Genomic DNA, 18,685 nt, shown 5'->3' with positions numbered 1-18,685 from the left:
ATGTGGACACAGAGGAACTTGAAGCTGGCGACCTGTTCCACAACAGCCCCTTTAATGTGGATGGGGGCGTGCTCAGCCCTCCATTTCCTGTAGTCCACAATCAGCTCATTTGTCTTGTTGATGTTGAGGAAGAGGTTATTGTCCTGGCACCACACGGACAGGTCTCTTACCTCCTCCCTATAGGCTTTCATCGTTGTCAGTGTTGCGTCGTCAGCAAACTTAATGATTTTGTTGGAGTTGCGTGGGTGAAAAGGGAGTACAAGAAGGGACTAAGCACGGACCCCTGTGGGGCTCACGTCTTGAGGGTCAGCGTGGCGGATGTGTTGTTGCCTACCCTCACCACCTGGGGGGGTGGCCCGTCAGGAAGTCCATGATTCAGTTGCAGAGGGCTGTGTTCAGTCCCAGGGTCCTTAGCTTAGTGATGAGCTTGGAGGGCACAATGGTGTTCAACGCTGAGCTGTAGTCAATGAACAGCATTCTAACTCTTCTCCAGGTGGGAGACGGTAATGTGGAGTGCAGTATGGGGCGGTATGCAAATTTGAGTTGGTCCAGGGTGCCTGGGATGATGTTGTTGGTCTGTGCCATGACCAGCCTTTCAAAATAATTAATGTTACAAATGTGAGTGCTACGGGGCAATAGTCATTTAGACCGGTTACCTTGGCGTTCTTGGGCACAGGGACTATGGTGGTCTGCTTGAAACATGTAGGTATTACAGACTGGGTCAGGTTGAGGTTGAAAATGTCAGTGAAGACACTTGCCAGCTGGTTAGCGCATGCTCTGAGGTTTTGTGAATGTTAACCTGTTTAGAAAGGTCTTACATCGGCTACGTAGAGCATAATCAGACAGTCGTCCGGAAACACATGGTGCATGGTTCACTGTTGCTTGCCTCAAAGCGAGCATGGCAGGCATTTAGCTCATCTGGTAGGCTGGCGTCACTGGACCGCTTGTGGCTGGGTTTCCCTTTGTAATCCGTGATAGTTTGCAAGCCCTGCCACGTCCAACGAGCATCAGAGCCGACATAGTAGGATTTGATCTTAGTACTGTAGTTGACACTTTGTCTGTTTGATCTGTTTGCACGTCGGAGGTCATGGCGGAATTTCTTATAAGCGTCAGTATTAGTGTTCCACTCCTGGAAAGCAGCAGCTCTAGCCTTTAGCTCAGTGCGAATGTTATCTGTAATCCATAGCTTTCAGTTGGGATATGTACAGTACGTACGGTCACGATGGGGACGACGTCGTCGGTGCACTTATTAATGAAGCTGGTGACTGATGTGATATACTCCTCAACGCCATCGGATGAATCTCAGAACATATTCCAGCCGGAGTTAGTGAAACCGTCCTGTAGTTTAACATCCGCTTCATAGGACCACTTCTACATTGAGCGCATCACTGGTACTTCCTGTTTGAGTTTTTGCTTCAGGAATCAGGAGGATAGAGTTATGGTCAGATTTGCCAAATGAAGGGTGAGGGAGCACTTTGTATTTTAACCAGTTTTTCTGTGTGGGGAGAAAAGGTGATCTAGAGTTTTGTCTCCTCATGCTGGTAGAAGTAAAATACATTTCAGTTTCCCTGCATTAAAATCATCGGTCACTAGGAGCGCCGCCTCTGGATGAGCATGTTTCTGTTTGCTTATGGCCGTATACAGCTCATTGAGTGCTGTGTTAGTGCCAGCATCGGTTTGTGGTGGTAAATAGACAGCTACAAAGAATATACATGAAAACGCTCTTGATGCACCTCCGCCACACTCAAGGTACTAAACGATATCAGAACCGCCATCGATAAAAGAAGGTACTATGCAGCTGTATTCATCGACCTGGCCAAGGCTTTCGACTCTGTCAATCAAGGTATTCTTTTCGGCAGACTCAACAGCATTGGTTTCTCAAATGACTGCCTCGCCTGGTTCACTAACTACTTCTCAGATATAGTTTACCGTGTCAAATCGGAGGGCCTGTTGTCTGGACCTCTGGCAGTCTCTATGGGGGTACCACAGGGTTCAATTCTCGGGCCGACTCTTTTCTCTGTGTATATATCAACGATGTCGCTCTTTCTGCTGGTGATTCCCTGGTCCACCTCTAAGCAGACAACCATTCTGTATACATCTGTCCCTCCTTTGGACTCTGTGGTAACAAACCTCCAAACGAGCTTCAATGCCATACAACACTCATTCCGTGGCCTCCAACTGCTCTTAAACGCTAGTAAATGTTTTCAACCGATCGCTGCCCTCACCCGCCCGCCCGACTAGCATCACTACTCTGGACGGTTCTGACTTAGAATATGTGGACATCTACAAATACCTAGGTGTCTGGTTAGACTGTAAACACACCTTCAGGACTCACATTAAACATCTCCAATCCAAAATTAAATCTAGACTCAGCTTCCTATTTTGCAACAAAGCCTCCTTCACTCACGCTGCCAAACATACCCTCGTAAAACTGACTATCCCACCAATTCTCAACTTCGGAGATGTAATTTACAAAATAGCCTCCAACACTCTACCCAGCAAAACTGGATGCAGTCTATCATAGTGCCATCTGTTTTGTCACCAAAGCCCCATATACCAACCACCAGTGCAACCTGTATGCTCTCGTCGGCTGGCCCTTGCTACATATTCGTCGTCAGACCCACTTGCTCCAGGTCATCTATAAGTCTTTGCTTGGTAAAGCTCTGCCTTATCTCAGCTCACTAGTCACCAAAACAACACCCACCCGTAGCACGCGCTCCAGCAGGTATATCTCACTGGTCATCCCCAAAGCCAACACCTCCTTCCGTACAGTTCTCTGCTGCCAATGATTGGAACGAATTGCAAAAATCGCTGAAATTGGAGACTTTTATCTCCCTCACTAACTTTAAGCATCAGCTATCTGAGCAGCTTACCGATCGCTGCAGCTGTACACAGTCCATGTGTAAATCGCCCATCCAATCTACCTACCTCAACCTCATCTTGTATTTAATTACTTTTTTGCTCTTTGCACTCCAGTATTTCTACTTGCACATCTATCACTCCAGTGTTAATTTGCTAAATTGTAACTACTTCGCTACTATGGCCTATTTATTGCCTTACCTCATCACGTCATTTGCACACGCTGTCGATAGACTTTTCTATTGTGTTATTGACTGTTTCTTTATTCCATGTGGGGCGGCAGGGTAGCCTAGTGCGTTGGACTAGCAACCGGAAGGTTGCAAATTCAAACCCCCGAGCTGACAAGGTACAAATCTGTCGTTCTGCCCCTGAACAGGCAGTTAACCCACTGTTCCTAGGCCGTCATTGTAAATAAGAATTTGTTCTTAACTGACTTGCCTAGTTAAATAAAGGTAAAATAAATAAAATGTGTAACTCTGTGTTGTTGTTTGTGTTGCACTGCTTTGCTTTATCTTGGCCAAGTTGCAGAACTTGTCACTGGTTAAATAAAAGGTGGAATAAAAAATAAAAATACACAACTACCTGATAGATTTAAAGGAATGGAATAAGAATATATACCTATAAATATATGGATGAGCAATGACAAAGCGTGACAGGCAAGATGCAATAGATGGCATAAAATATAGTAAATAAATGCTTCACAGAGTTCAAGTAACAGACACATCTCAACATCAACTGCTCAGATGAGACTGCGTGAATCAGGCCTTCATGGTCGAATTGCTGCAAAGAAACTACTACTAAAGGACAACAATAAGAAGAGACTTGCTTGGGCCAAGAAACATGAGCGATGTACAGTTTATTAGACCGGTGGAAATCTGTTCTTTGGTCTGACGAGTCCAAATTTGAGAATTTATGTTTCTAACCGCCGTGTCTTTGTGAGACGCAGAATAGATGAACGGATGATCTCTGCATGTGTAGTTCCCACCGTGAAGCATGGAAGAGGAGCTGTGATGGTGCTTTGCTGCTGACACTGTTTGTGATTTATTTAGCATTCAAGGCACACTTAACCAGCATTGCTACCACAGCATTCTGCAGCGATACGCCATCCCATCTGGTTTGCACTTAGTGGGACTATCAATTGTTTTTCAACAGGACAATGACCCAACACACCACCAGGCTGTGGTTATTTGACCAAGAAGGAGAGTGATGGAGTGCTGCATCAGAAGACCTGGCCTCCACAATCACCCAACCTCAACCCAGTTGATATACTTTGGGATGAGTTGGACCACAGAGTGAAGGAAAAGCAGCCAGCAAGTGCTCAGCATGTGACCGACCGGCTCAAATCGTTCTTATGTAGAAAAATTTGAAATGGTGTTTTTTACATTTCAGAGCTACAAATTGGTATATCATACACTACAGTTGAGGAACAATGGGGAAGTAATTTTGCTTTGAAAGTTGATAAACTTGTAAACTCACTTTTGAGAAAATGGCCTTTGAATGTTTTGGTTCTACTACGGGAGAGCCCTTCTTTGTCTACTCCCATTCAGCATCGTTCATTACACTCTTAAGCTTTAGCCCCACCCATCTCTTGAAGGGTGAATCCGAGTGTTCTGTGCTAACAACAGCAGTGAAGCACCACTGTAAAGACCTTCATTATATACAGATTCAAAATAGCTATTGATAACCAATGTGTATTTTGTGGTTGTGACCCAGAGACTCTTGACAGTTCATTTTTTTGAATATTTATATTATAAAAGAAACTACTATTAATGTTAAAGACTCTGATAACATGTTTTATTTTGATCCAAATTAAATGGACCCTGATTAACCTTTCATTGTTAATTTGTTTATTTTTCAGTGCAGATTCTTTATCCATAAAATGAATTGGATAGAGAACAAACCACTAATTTTGAAATAATAAGTCAGTGTAAAAACAAAAAAGGAATATGTACCATAAAACTTATGACACATTGAAAATGTATCTCGATATGTAAAACCCTTGTCTGTTATGTTTATGTACTCTTGTTTGTATATTTCTGTTTTTGCATTTGTTTTGTTCATAATAATAAAATATATATAATAATAATAATATAACTATATATATATATATATATATATATATATATATATATATATAAACTGACTTGCCTAGTTAAATAGGTTAAGGTTAAATATAACAATTACAAACAAAAAAAAAATACAGCATGCATGTTGGTACAAATGCCAAGTTAGAAAAACAATATTTTCCTGTGGCACAATATTTATGAGTGAGACAGTAAAGGTATTATGGTAAGACCAGCAAGAACAAGAGAGATTTACCACCCATTAATGTCAGAGCACTTTCCCCCTCATTTTAATATTCACACATTGCAGCAACTTCAAATGTGTCCTTGCGAATTATTAAGATGAGATACCACAACGTTCTAAATAAAGTGATTGAGGTTAGGGAGAAGGAACTTGATCGTGCCTTTTTCAGTGTTATCCCAATTCAATATGCACTGGGTGTTGGAGGTTTTAACATTTACGAAAAGTGAAAATTGCCTTCAGTGTTTTCCTCACTACCCGAGCCTCATCCTTTTTTTAACAATAACCCATGTGTTATTTAGAACAGCAGATTCTAGCTAGGACATCAATCAATACGGAATGACATTGTATTCCCCAAGCACACTAGACCATGCCAAGACTTCAGATGAGAGGGATGTCCAATGTTTTTTTTTAGGTTGGCACAGCAAACTTTTAAAAACAAACATGAGAGGAAAAAAAAAAATGCTTTTCATCATCAGGTGACATGGGTACGCCGCCAAACGCAATCTCCTCTGTGGTGCTGAAGGTTTCTCTCAAGAGGTATTTTGAGTATACACTGAGTATACAAAACATGGCAGAGGCTGACCAGCGGAATCCAGGTGAAAGCTTTGATCGCCACTTGTTAAATCCACTTCATTCAGTGTTATAGAATGATTTTTTTAAGCCTTGAGACAATTGAGACATGGATTATGTGCCATTCCGAGGTTGAATGGGCAAGACAACAAGTTAAGTGCCTTTGAACGGGGTATGGTAGTAGGTGCCAGGCGTACCGGTTTGTGTCAAGAACTACAAGGCTGCTGGGTTTTTTCACGCTCAACAGTTTCCCGTGTGTATCAAGAATGGTCCACATTTCGACACCTTGTAGAGACCATGCCCCGATGAATTGAGGCTGTGCTGAGGGCAAAAAGGGAGGGGTACAACTCAATATTAGGACGGTGTTCCTAATGTTTGGTATACTCTGTATGTTCTTATATGAATATTGAACATGTCCTCAGAGAGAGGTAAAAGCAGCACAGTAGGTCTACACATGACAGTGTCACAGTGTACCTTCAACACAATGACATGGTGGTCTGCGTCCTCAGGAGAGTCAAATATGATGGCATATCAAAATGTTAATATCTAAACCAATGTCACAATGATGAAATGCCATTGTCGATGCATTTCAAAATTGTGCCACAAACTCGCAACTCTGTCATTGTAGGGGTGTGTGGCAAGAATAATTGATTTGTGAGCGAATTCATTCTCATTAGAATAAGATGTTTCATTGCAAGGGAAAGAAATCACCTAAGGGAATTCACACAAGCAAGAAAAATAATTTTAAATTAGGCTAGTCCCTCTGCTACTGCACAGAAATGCTGTTTCAAAGACCATATTCATGTATATACCTTATTCTCAGGTGTATTTGAAAGGGGCTTGTAGGTAAATGAGCTCTCTAGCCAATATAACGCACTTTCAGGATCTGTTGATTCTGCCACATACAGAATATAGCCATTCAATGACATTTGAAATCTGGCCCAATCCATTTTTCTAAAGGCCCTCATGCTGCAGCTGAGGTGACTCGTACGTCCTAGATCGCCCTGCTGTGGACTCCCTTAAAGTTCAAGGCTAAAGGTTCACTGTCTAAAAAAAGACATCCCAAAAGTATTGTGGAAGTCACTTCAAAGTAACACAACGGGTGTAGACTTTACTGTGAAATTCTTGCTTACAAGCCCTTCCCAACGATAGCGTTTTTAAAAAAAATATTAAAATGAAAAAATAAAATACACAAGAATGAAGCTATATACAGGGAGTACCAGATCAATGTGGAGCTATGTACAGGGAGTACCAGATCAATATACTGCTATATACAGGGAGTACCAGATCAATGTGGAGCTATGTACAGGGAGTACCAGATCAATATACTGCTATATACAGGGAGTACCAGATCAATGTGGAGCTATATACAGGGAGTACCAGATCAATGTGCTTCTATATACAGGGAGTACCAGATCAATGTGGAGCTATGTACAGGGAGTACCAGATCAATATACTGCTATATACAGGGAGTACAAGATCAATGTGGAGCTATATACAGGGAGTACCAGATCAATGTGCTGCTATATACAGGGAGTACCAGATCAATCTGGAGCTATGTACAGGGAGTACCAGATCAATATGGAGCTATGTACAGGGAGTACCAGTACCAGATCAATGTGGAGCTATGTACAGGGAGTACCAGATCAATGTGCTGCTATATACAGGAAATACCAGTACCAGATCAATATGCTGCTATATACAGGGAGTACCAGATCAATCTGGAGCTATATACAGGTGGTACCAGTACCAGATCAATGTGCTTCTATATACAGGGAGTACCAGTACCAGATCAATGTGCTGCTATATACAGGGAGTACCAGTACCAGATCAATGTGCTGCTATATACAGGGAGTACCAGTACCAGATCAATGTGCAGGGGTACAAGGTATTTGAGGTAGATATGAGATAGATAATAATAAGAGTAAAATAAAGATGATTAAATGTTGGATCTGGAACCAATACCATAAATCTGACTGGGATAGCACCTCATTGGATAAGAATGTCTATGATGATACCAGAATAGCTACCTTCAACAATGATACACACAACTAGATGACACACTGGAAATGGTAAACCTATAGAGGATCCCATAAAGAATGGTAAACCTATAGGAGGATCCCATAAAGAATGGTAAACCTATAGGAGGATCCCATAAAGAATGGTAAACCTATAGGAGGATCCCATAAAGAATGGTAAACCTGTAGAGGATCCCATAAAGAATGGTAAACCTATAGAGGATCCCATAAAGAATGGTAAACCTATAGAGGATCCCAAAACACCATGTACATTACAGTATGGAATAACAAGCTATGCATAATCAGCATACGTACAACCATGTCTGGCTTTGATATTTATTGGGGACTACAGTATGTAATAAAAGGAGTGGTGCAGGAATGGAAACACGGCTGAGGACATTTGATATTCATGGGCAGCGGGCCTAGAAGTGTGACTCTTCTGCATCAACTTGCTAACTGGAGCATGGCTAAGGACTTACAGCCAGGTAGCAGCTGGTGGCTGAGACTAGACACTAGGAAGGCCCTAAGGCCTGTACTGATCATTACCTTTCACTACTCATTTACAGCTTACTACAGTACCGCAGCTCTGGTCTTCATTAGTGCCCTGTTACTCTTGTGGTATACCTCCACTCTGTGGCCAAGTGGACTGAGAGGAGCGCTCAATACCTCCCCGATGGCCGCTTACGTAACACACAACCTCGTTGGCCCCTGCCCAGGAGCGGTGAAACGGCCCTCCTACAGGTACACATGTCTAGTCTGTTGTCAACAGGACTGACGTGACAGACATGGGGCTAAAGATAGATCCCAACGGTGACGGCTAGGTATTCAAAGGGGCTTTGTTTTTTGATGGCTCACTGTTTTGACAGGCTGAGGAGGAATAGGGAGATATAACGTATGTATGACTGAACATTGTTGCTGTAAACACGGTCCAGGTTGTTTTTGTTAATCCAAGAAGATCCACTGAGTCACCGGGGGTGTACGTAAGTGATCAGTACTATCAGAGTTGTATGAAAAGTTAAGAGTTGACTAAACGTTACACACATTTTCACTGCTGTGGGCTAAGGTGACTGACTATACGTGAGTTTCAATTTCCTAAAATAGTTCTCTTTCACATAGGTTTCATATCACTCCAATCAAATAATCTTCAACAAGATCCCCAACCAAAACCATATATTCATGTCGGATTATATTAACATGACAAAGCAATTGAATAACTTATTCTCCATAGCTTCTGGTTCTATTTTAAGTGGATAACTCTGACAGATTCTGAACGACATGGATTCCATTCCGACAGTGAAAGCATATTCTTTCAACACAACAAAGTAATGATGACTTGCGTTTCACGAGAATCACTGGTATTTCTTGTAAATATGTATGATATATATACTTAATTAAACCGTGATGAGACTGTCAGACATGTATGATTTATTAATGATGTATCATTATTAGTGCCAAGGAGCATGCCCCTCCTGACAATGTGTCAAATCAAATCAAATCATATTAGTCACATGCTCCGAATACAACAGTGAGATGCTTACTTACAAGCCCCTAACCAACAATGCAGTTTCAAAAAATACAGATAAGAATAAGAGATAAAAGTAACAAACAATTAAAGAGCAGCAGTGAAATAACAATAGCGAGACTATATACAGGGGGGGTACCGACACAGAGTCAGTGTGTTATCTTCTCTGAGATTACATGAGAGAGATGACAAGTCTAACTTAAATAATAATGAAAATAATTTAGTAAACCCTCACACTATTGGTCGAGACCTTCAAGTTCAAACAGTGACAAGGACAATTATATATATATATATATATATATATATTGTTTTATATAAATGGAGAGACATAACCAATGACTATTAAGGGATCTATTATGGCGTGTATTCCTTATTAAGACTAATATAAAATCAACAAGTGTGCAGAGAGCCTAAAACAAAGAAAAGATGCTTAGGAAAGATACTCGAAACTTGTGCTAAAAATCAACTACAGGGGTGTAATGGTACAGAAATTAGCCTTTCATCTTCCAAGCTCCGTATCTAAAGATACCTCCTTTATAGTGTGAAGTATAATGACACTATACCGTATCTAAAATTGTACTGTTGGGAATATGATCAAAACAGTAGCAAGCGTGAACAAACAGTGAGCTATACAGCCTAGTGGTTAGAACGTTGGGACTAGTAACCGAAAGGTTGCTTAGATCGAATCCCCGCGCTGACAAGATAAACATCTGTCGTTCTGCCCCTGAACAACGCAGTTAACCCACTGTTCCTCGGTAGGCCGTCATTGTAAATAAGAATTTGTTCTTAACTGACTTGCCTAGTTAAATAAATTACAAATATCAACAAGAACCCTAGAATGAACAATGAAAAATAGATTGAGAATGCAGCAGTTTGAGAAATGCTCTTACTATTTACTGTACATTTTTTATTGTTTATTTGACTTTTGTTAATTATCCATTTTCACTTGCTTTGGCAATGTAAACATACGTTTCCCATGCCAATGAAGCCCTTAAATTGAATTTAATTGAAATGCTCAATTACACATTTGTATCCAATATAAAAGAACTAAAGACAAAAGTGGAGGAGAAAACAGTGTCCCCTTGACAGCTTAATTTCTTGACAAAAGATACTGGCACCAGCGTCTACGCTGCAGGAGCTTGTTGATATGCTTTGAGCTACTACCCCGTTATTCTGTTATTCTCCCTGCGAGGATGAAACAGCAGCAGACAGACCGGAGTCATTCCTCCTGATCCAAGAGAGAAACCCCGTCATGCAGCCCATTTTAGTATTCATGAGCATGATTATTGGCATGGAGATAGAAGAGGCGTTTGAGAAATCCACTTTGGAGAAAAAGACTGTTTGGGTCCCTGGCTTTCCTGACGATACATGATTAAATCTACAGTCTATAACCCCAACACCCCTACCCCGCCAACACTGCTATTTACAACACTTCCAATCACTGCCAATCCCAACAGTCCAATCAAGAACAATTCCATCACCATCCTTTTTATGAGTTGGCCATTGAAATGCAGAGGGTTACCACCACCACACCATCACATGTGATCCTTGATCCATCACCTCAACTGTGTTTAGTGGGGGGGACACAATAATCTGATAATGCAGCATAGTAATACGGATGAATCATGCCAGAGACCAGCACATTCACTTGGCTGTTCTCTCTGCTGGCCTGGCTCTCCCATTTAGCTATTTTCAATCCATTCCACACATTACACGGCTCAGCAGAGAACATTTGGCTGCTTGTATATGCAGCCATGGACCACATCAAATATCAGCACCGTTATTTCTGTCCCATTCCACTGCTGGGAACAGGAAGGCTGAGCAGGACGTGAAATGATAGGGTGGAGCTGGGACAGCTTGAGAAGTTCCACAGACACCGTTTGGACGTGTGTGTGTGTGTGTGTGTGTGTGTGTGTGTGTGTCTGTCTGTGTTCCTAATAACACACATCTACCAGGAAAGGTCTAGCAGTCTGTCTGACTCATCTTCCAAGTCCCCCTGTCGTCGCTTCTCGGGCATTGGGTAATTCATTGGGTCAGTGAATGGAACCTGAGACAGATCTGTCACAAGCCTGCGTGCAGGGTTAGTCTTTCACCAGGGCAGTGATGGGCTTGGATTAAGGAGGTATATAACTGAACTCACTGACCGATTTATTTATTTTTTTAATACAGAGTCAATAACCTGTAGAGGAGAGCTGGAGGAGCACCAGACAATTTTAGCTGCGCTGACAGTCCAATGATGAAGGACATAAAGTGCACTGTGCATCCGGTCCACTTTCCCAGTCTCTCTTAGTTTTTAAGCCTTCGCCACTGTACTTTCTGTCAACTTGGACCAGGGCCTATTGAAAATGCACAGGCCAGGGCCCATGGTATTACCGTTCCAACCGGGCCTGCAGGCTTTGACACATAGCAGCATTTCTGTCAATAACGCTGACACCCCTGCTGACATTCTACATGACCTGGCTGATTCTGACCACACACTCTGGTCAAAACCTGGCTGCTCCAACTGAGTCCCATAAACCCATTCCATATGAACCACTGGTCTGAAACAATAGGAGTGGAATAGCATGCTAACTGTGGATTAGACTCTCTTGAAAGTAGCTTTGAACAAGCCTAATCACTTTCAATAATCCTAAATTATCATTCACATCTTGTTTACCTTGACATTGTTAATGCTAATAACCTGTATATTCATGTTTTCACAAGAAGTTGTGCAGAGACACCACCTGGTTAAATGAAGGAATTACAATCAAATGAAGCTCTTTAAACCCCGAATGAATTATAACTAGACGTGCAATACAAAGAAACGGGGTTGAGACAGTGCCACGGACATCTTTCATTCACTCCAAAAGCAGAGCACAATATTCAGGCACTAAAGACAGTCAACAGAGCTCAATTAGCCTATACCGAATAAAAGTCACATATGTTTGCATATCAGACACCACTGAAAAAGAGTAGAACCACGTACAATATGAAGCCAAAGGGATTTTGTAAGGATATGAGGGGAATTCCGGTGCCTTCGATATAATTTGATGATGTACAATATCGTCAGTCTCTGAGGTGTCAGACATCAACCCATCTCTATTTGACCACAACTAGAAGTTGACGGGCCTCCTCTTGGGGACGTGGCCAAAAGCAACAGACCTCAACTCAACTGATTATGCAGTGAAGAGCTTTGGACAGGATTCAATCACAACGTAAAACGATACACAGAGCTTCCTGCCTTATACCACGGTTAGAATTCACATTAAATATTTGAAGGATTGGCTTCACACCAATAGGCTAGCGAATGAAAATATCAACCGGATTATACCAAATAGACACTTGGTTTTTTTTTTCATCTCAATTGTACATTGAATCAAAACTTTAACACACTCTTAGAAAAAAGGGTGCTATCTAGAACCTAAAAGGGTTCTTCAGCTGTCCCTATGGGAGAACCCTTTGAAGAACCCTTTTGGGTTCCAGGTAGAACCTTTTTGGGTTCCATGTAGAACCCTCTGTGGAAAGGGTTCTATTTGGTATAATCCGGTTGATATTTTCATTCGCTAGCCTATTGGTGTGAAGCCTGAAACCAAAAAGGATTACACCTGGAGTTCTCCTATGGGGACAGCCAAAGAAGTCTTTTGGAAACCGTTTTTCTAAGGGCATGCTCAGCTCTGTATGGTCTGACTGGCATGCTGGTTGTACAAGGCTATTAGATGAGAAAGCGTTTTTCTAAGGGCATGCTCAGCTCTGTATGGTCTGACTGGCATGCTGGTTGTACAAGGATATTAGATGAGACACCATTTGCACCAGTGGCAGTGACACAGAGATGTTTACATCACTATTATTAATAAATAAAGGATATGTACACAATTGTGTCGGCTAAACAGACCATATGCACAGTGCACAAATCTGAAATATGCACTCTCTCAGACTTTCAGCAATCAATTTGCTGAGGTGTTGACATTGCATTAAATCAGTCATTGCCATTCCTGAAGACAAATGGGGTCAACACCCATGTGGATGTGATCACAGTGCTTCCATACAGCTGCATCACTCAGAGATGACAGACTGAGCTTTTCATTCATTTGGAGATTAGACGTCAACGACAGGAGCGTGCCGACATCAGAGGGATTAAAATCAGGTAGATCTCCAAGCCCGTCTATGAACAGGTGTGCTTGTTATCAAATACACAACCTTTCACCGGTGCCAGATTTCTGTCCAACCACAGAATTATGGGATCATGACATCATGAAATGAATGGTCTGGGCGGGCAAAGTTTATACTCATATGAGAAGGGAAAGAGGAAACAACTATTTGATTCACTTCATGCATGCAATCGATCATCATTACCTAAACTAAATAATTCAAATGTTCCTTGTGACAACTCTCCTTTTGCAAATCTACCCTTGTGAATGCTGGAGCAGAACACTGAAGCAAAAATGTAGGCTCTGACTGAGCCAGTCACAGTTTCACTTGGGTGGGTCTGAAAAATGCAAGCCTCCATGGCCTGAAATAGGAAAGTCCATATAAATATTATCTGAAGACCAGCAGGCTACCATTATGTATATGTTATACATTACATATGACAAGAACCATCATACTAGCATCATGCCAGCATTACTCTGTGGTTGACACACATATGAAGGAGAATGGATATTGGTTGGATAATTTAATTGCACTGATGTTTGCAATGACTTGAGGTAGCATTACATGACGGCTTCATTGTCACGTTATTAACAAGACAGAACTCAATCCGGTGAATGCATGGCTGACGATTCTGAATTATTTCGACACAGAGGCACAAAGAAGACAGAGACCTCTACTGGACACACCAGCACATCTAACGCCAGCAGGTTTATTCTGCTGCTGCCATTTACATATTATTCAGAGTGTTAGATAAACAAAGAAATTGACATTATTTAGTCAAATATTAAATTACATTATGTCCAGGGCTACTTGTATTATATTTTAATGTAGGCTAGTGGATATATTTAGGATTAACTTTGAAACAATGAACGAAAGTATCACGAATGGGAACGTTATAAACTGGGCTACTGTGACATATCTGCATTAGGCTACTTTGATTAAGAATTAATCGAGGGTTTTAAGTTGCTACAGTTTTATTTCTAAGGGGTTTGTATTGCTCCTGAGTTGCGCAGCGGTCTAAGGCACTGCATCTGAGTGCTTGAGGCGTCACTACAGACACTAGTTCGAATCCAGGCTGTATCACAACCGGCCGTGACTGGGAGTCTCATAGGGGCGGCACACAATTGGCCCAGTGTCGTCCGGGTTTGGCCGGTGTAGGCTGTCACTGTAAATCAGAATTTGTTCTTAACTGACCTGCCTCCATTAAACATATTGTACAATGTAAAAGTAGGCCTAAAGTGTGTTCAGTAATATTCTGGCTACCTTTATATCACAAATGCATTTCCTTCATTAGGCAAAATCAACCACAACTTCATGGATGACAGGCGAGTATACCCTTCATTCAACAGCAACAATACTTTCATATGGCTGTGCATTATCATAATAAACAACTATATCCCTAAATAAAATGTATGTATGTGCTTTGTAGCCTAAAGCCAAGGCGCCGGTTATCAAAATGTCCATTCACGCACTATAGTAGTCAGTGATGTAAATTAGAACATTACAGTTTTGCATAATACAGAATTACATGTGTTCTTCTTATCCACTTGATATGGTTTATTATGCCATGACTATACCCACTTAACGACTGTGTTCAATACATCATTATATTGACAGGTAGCACTGACATTTTACATTCCCTTCTTACCTGACGTTTCTTGCAGAGGAACATTTTCAAAGCTGAAGCCTTTTGCGATAGAAGCTTGTCTAACCTCACTGCAGTTATGTGCTTTAAAATCTGCTCCAGTGACAACGGACAGCGCCACAGATAAAGTCCATAGGACGGTCCGTATTCCCAACATCGTGCACTTCCGTGATTAATCCTTCTTTAATCCTCTGCAGATTCCCGTTTGTAGAGGAACTCCCACTGCAGTGCATCCGGACGTAGTAGGTACTAACAACTCAATATCTAATGATTACCACTTTTCTACAACTGTCTATCATAACATCTTTCTCAATCAAAATCTGTTTATTTTTGCCAACGATGGTAGACGGTCCTGCGTTGACGCAAAAACAGATTGTTGTTGTGAGTCCAGGTAAAACCACATGGATCCAACAGAGAGCGGGCTCTCAACGTGTTCACTCAACTTCACTCAGCGAAAGCGCCGTTGGGTGTTATACGTTACTGTAGAAAGTCAAAATGCTCAGAACTGGAGAGGAGGGAGACACCTATGATGCGTTAGTAAATCAGAGAGGGTGGGAAAACACGGAGTGGAGTCAGTCTCGCCAGACTGTCAAACTAGATTTCACATGGCTTGGATTGCTCCTGAATGGGTGATAAAGGCTACAATTGTTTTAGTGGCAGTTAAAGGGATGTACTGTCCTGGTTTAACAGCATTTAACAGCAATAACAGCATTTCTTTCATATGTCTTTCTTCATATTACCCCATGTTATATGTTTATTACATCATTACATTGCTTGACCAACTCAACAGCCAATAAATAAACCCCATTAGTTTACTGCCTACTGTCCATGACAGTGGTTCTCTATGAGAGAACTCTCCATTTCAGAGCCTGTGTTGAACAACGGGGCTGTGCTTGTATGTGGAATCGACTGAATCAGGACAAGGTGACAATGATCGATGGATTTGGTCAAACCTGACATTGATTATCAGTAGATTTTATGACTAGCTCAGGAGTAATCTTCTTACAGCCGTAGTGTGACTGAGGTGGTACTGGTATATTGGCTGTGTTGTGTGGAGACCATGCTTGAACCTTTCAGTGCTTTAATGATTTTTTGAGCAGCTTTAGTAGCGGAGTAGATCAACAGTGGATTATCATCATGGCTGCAATAGCAGCTACACTTCCACCTCCGTTAGATGTCAGAGTTACATGTACGGTTCCATTCAGACTGACTGGCGCACAGTGTTCAGGGGTGTTAACACAGCATACTGTAGCCAATATCATTACACTTCCAGTGACAGGATATTTTCTTCATAGTCCGACGTCATTACACTTCCAGTGACAGGGTATTTTCTCCATAGTCCGACGTCATTACACTTCCAGTGACAGGGTATTTTCTCCATAGTCCGACATCATTACACTTCCAGTGACAGGGTATTTTCTCCATAGTCCGACATCATTACACTTCCAGTGACAGGGTATTTTCTCCATAGTCCGACATCATTACACTTCCAGTGACAGGGTATTTTCTCCATAGTCCGACATCATTACACTTCCAGTGACAGGGTATTTTCTCCATAGTCCGACATCATTACACTTCCAGTGACAGGGTATTTTCTCCATAGTCCGACATCATTACACTTCCAGTGACAGGGTATTTTCTCCATAGTCCGACATCATTACACTTCCAGTGACAGGGTATTTTCTCCATAGTCCGACATCATTACACTTCCAGTGACAGGGTATTTTCTCCATAGTCCGACATCATTACACTTCCAGTGACAGGGTATTTTCTCCATAGTCCGACATCATTACACTTCCAGTGACAGGGTATTTTCTCCATAGTCCGACATCATTACACTTCCAGTGACAGGGTATTTTCTCCATAGTCCGACGTCATTACACTTCCAGTGACAGGGTATTTTCTTCATAGTCCGACGTCATTACACTTCCAGTGACAGGGTATTTTCTTCATAGTCCGACGTCATTACACTTCCAGTGACAGGGTATTTTCTTCATAGTCCGACGTCATTACACTTCCAGTGACAGGGTATTTTCTCCATAGTCCGACATCATTACACTTCCAGTGACAGGGTATTTTCTTCATAGTCCGACATCATTACACTTCCAGTGACAGGATATTTTCTTCATAGTCCGACATCATTACACTTCCAGTGACAGGATATTTTCTTCATAGTGAGCTAAAATGCGGCATTTTAACCAAATACTGCATTACTGACCCTTTGGGGTGTGATAACCAATTGTGGATATTTGACAAACGGGAGATGAACTGATTGTATCTAGGCACAGCAAAATGTTCTATGTCAACAAAGCATTGATATTACCTTGGCTTTGCTACATATTGTGTAAGACACATTCATTATTTAATTCACATGTGAGGTAGGCTATCCCCCCAGCTTATTTCCAAGGCTTAAAGGGATTCTCTGGTCCTCTTGTATACGTTTTAGCCAGCAGTTCTGAAAGTAGCACTCATGAGCCAAAAGTGTTCCCCGAAAATTGTGTACTACGTCACATGTGCAGATATGTGCACCAAGTTGTTAAGCTCTCTCTCTCTATCTTTCTCTCTCTGTCCTCTCTCTGCTGTGTCCACTGAGCCGTTGAGCCAGCCCTGCAACCTCATTGGATAATGCTGGGCAGGCCTCTTGCTAACTGTCACTCAAATGCGAGGGGCTCAAGTTCATTGGTTAGAACTCGAATTGCTAGGGGGCTGGCCCACGTGGGGGGGCAAATGTAGGGAAAATGTTGCGGCACAGCTTCAAGAAAACAGTCACTGTCAAATTAGGGATTTTGTGGCTAATTGAGGTAAAACGGTACTTCTACTCATAGATTATGCATGTGTGAACTACACATTGACGCATCCAGCCCAAAGCAGAAGGTTTAAAAAATGCTCAGTAGTCGCCAAAGTTACGGGAAAATGTCTTTAACAAATAGCTCTCAAAGTTTGTTTGGAAACAGTAACGACAGGAATCTTATCATAGAATATGGGAGATGGAGAAATATACGCCACAATGTATAGTGGTCTGTTGAATATATTCATTGAATGTCAAAGACAATTGCTCATGTGCTAGATGTCTTCCAGGCAACTCTCTTTTCTGCAAGAAGAGAATAGGAGTGTAAAAGCATGGTCAGAAAGTTCCCCACGTACATTCTGAGATTCCTGAGGCAAGTGAAGACATTTACAGTGCTCACCCCTCCCTCACGTTCAGGAAATTCCTCATCGTGTCAGACAAACACGTCCTTGGGGTATTTTTGACTCTGAGAAATTAAGCTACTGAATAATAAAAAGTAACAACAAACAGTATGCAAATACAGTAAGAAATAACAACTGTATTAATGTTCTCCTTGACAGACTCTGGCTTTTGATTTAATTCAATAGCAGAACAATGATATTCAATGTAGTCACGCACCAGTGGAAAACCATGGTTTAGTTGTCAAAGACAAACGGACAGGTTGAGAATTCAGATATGTTATGATAAGTGCTAAAAAATCATTACCCTTCCTGCTCTTTCTAAAAGCAAAATCTAAACTCCTCCACAGGACCTGTCAACTTTACAAACCCCAATTAGCATAATTATGTTAACAGCGATAGCATAGCAGGATCATCTGAATGTAGCCAACCCTAAGTAGGGAATTCACC

At 41.6% G+C, this 18,685-nt stretch overlaps 1 protein-coding gene across 2 annotated transcripts in view; it reads right to left on the bottom strand.

Moving 5' to 3' along the window:
* The window catches only part of LOC110501901 (glypican-6), a 153,284-nt gene extending 137,741 nt beyond the window's left edge, over positions 1 to 15,543 (bottom strand). For both annotated transcript variants that reach the window (XM_036959353.1, XM_036959354.1), the window contains exon 1: positions 15,053 to 15,543. In XM_036959353.1, coding sequence (XP_036815248.1) covers positions 15,053 to 15,206 — 154 coding nt within the window. In that variant the 5' untranslated portion in view covers positions 15,207 to 15,543. The remainder of the gene's footprint in view (positions 1 to 15,052) is intronic.
* Between the last annotated feature and the right edge of the window lie 3,142 nt (positions 15,544 to 18,685).

The sequence above is a fragment of the Oncorhynchus mykiss genome, chromosome 22 (assembly GCF_013265735.2).
Source record: "Oncorhynchus mykiss isolate Arlee chromosome 22, USDA_OmykA_1.1, whole genome shotgun sequence".
Classification (NCBI taxonomy): domain Eukaryota; kingdom Metazoa; phylum Chordata; class Actinopteri; order Salmoniformes; family Salmonidae; genus Oncorhynchus; species Oncorhynchus mykiss.
The sequence above is the reverse complement of the archived record's forward strand: the minus strand, read 5'-3'. Positions and strand labels throughout refer to the sequence as shown.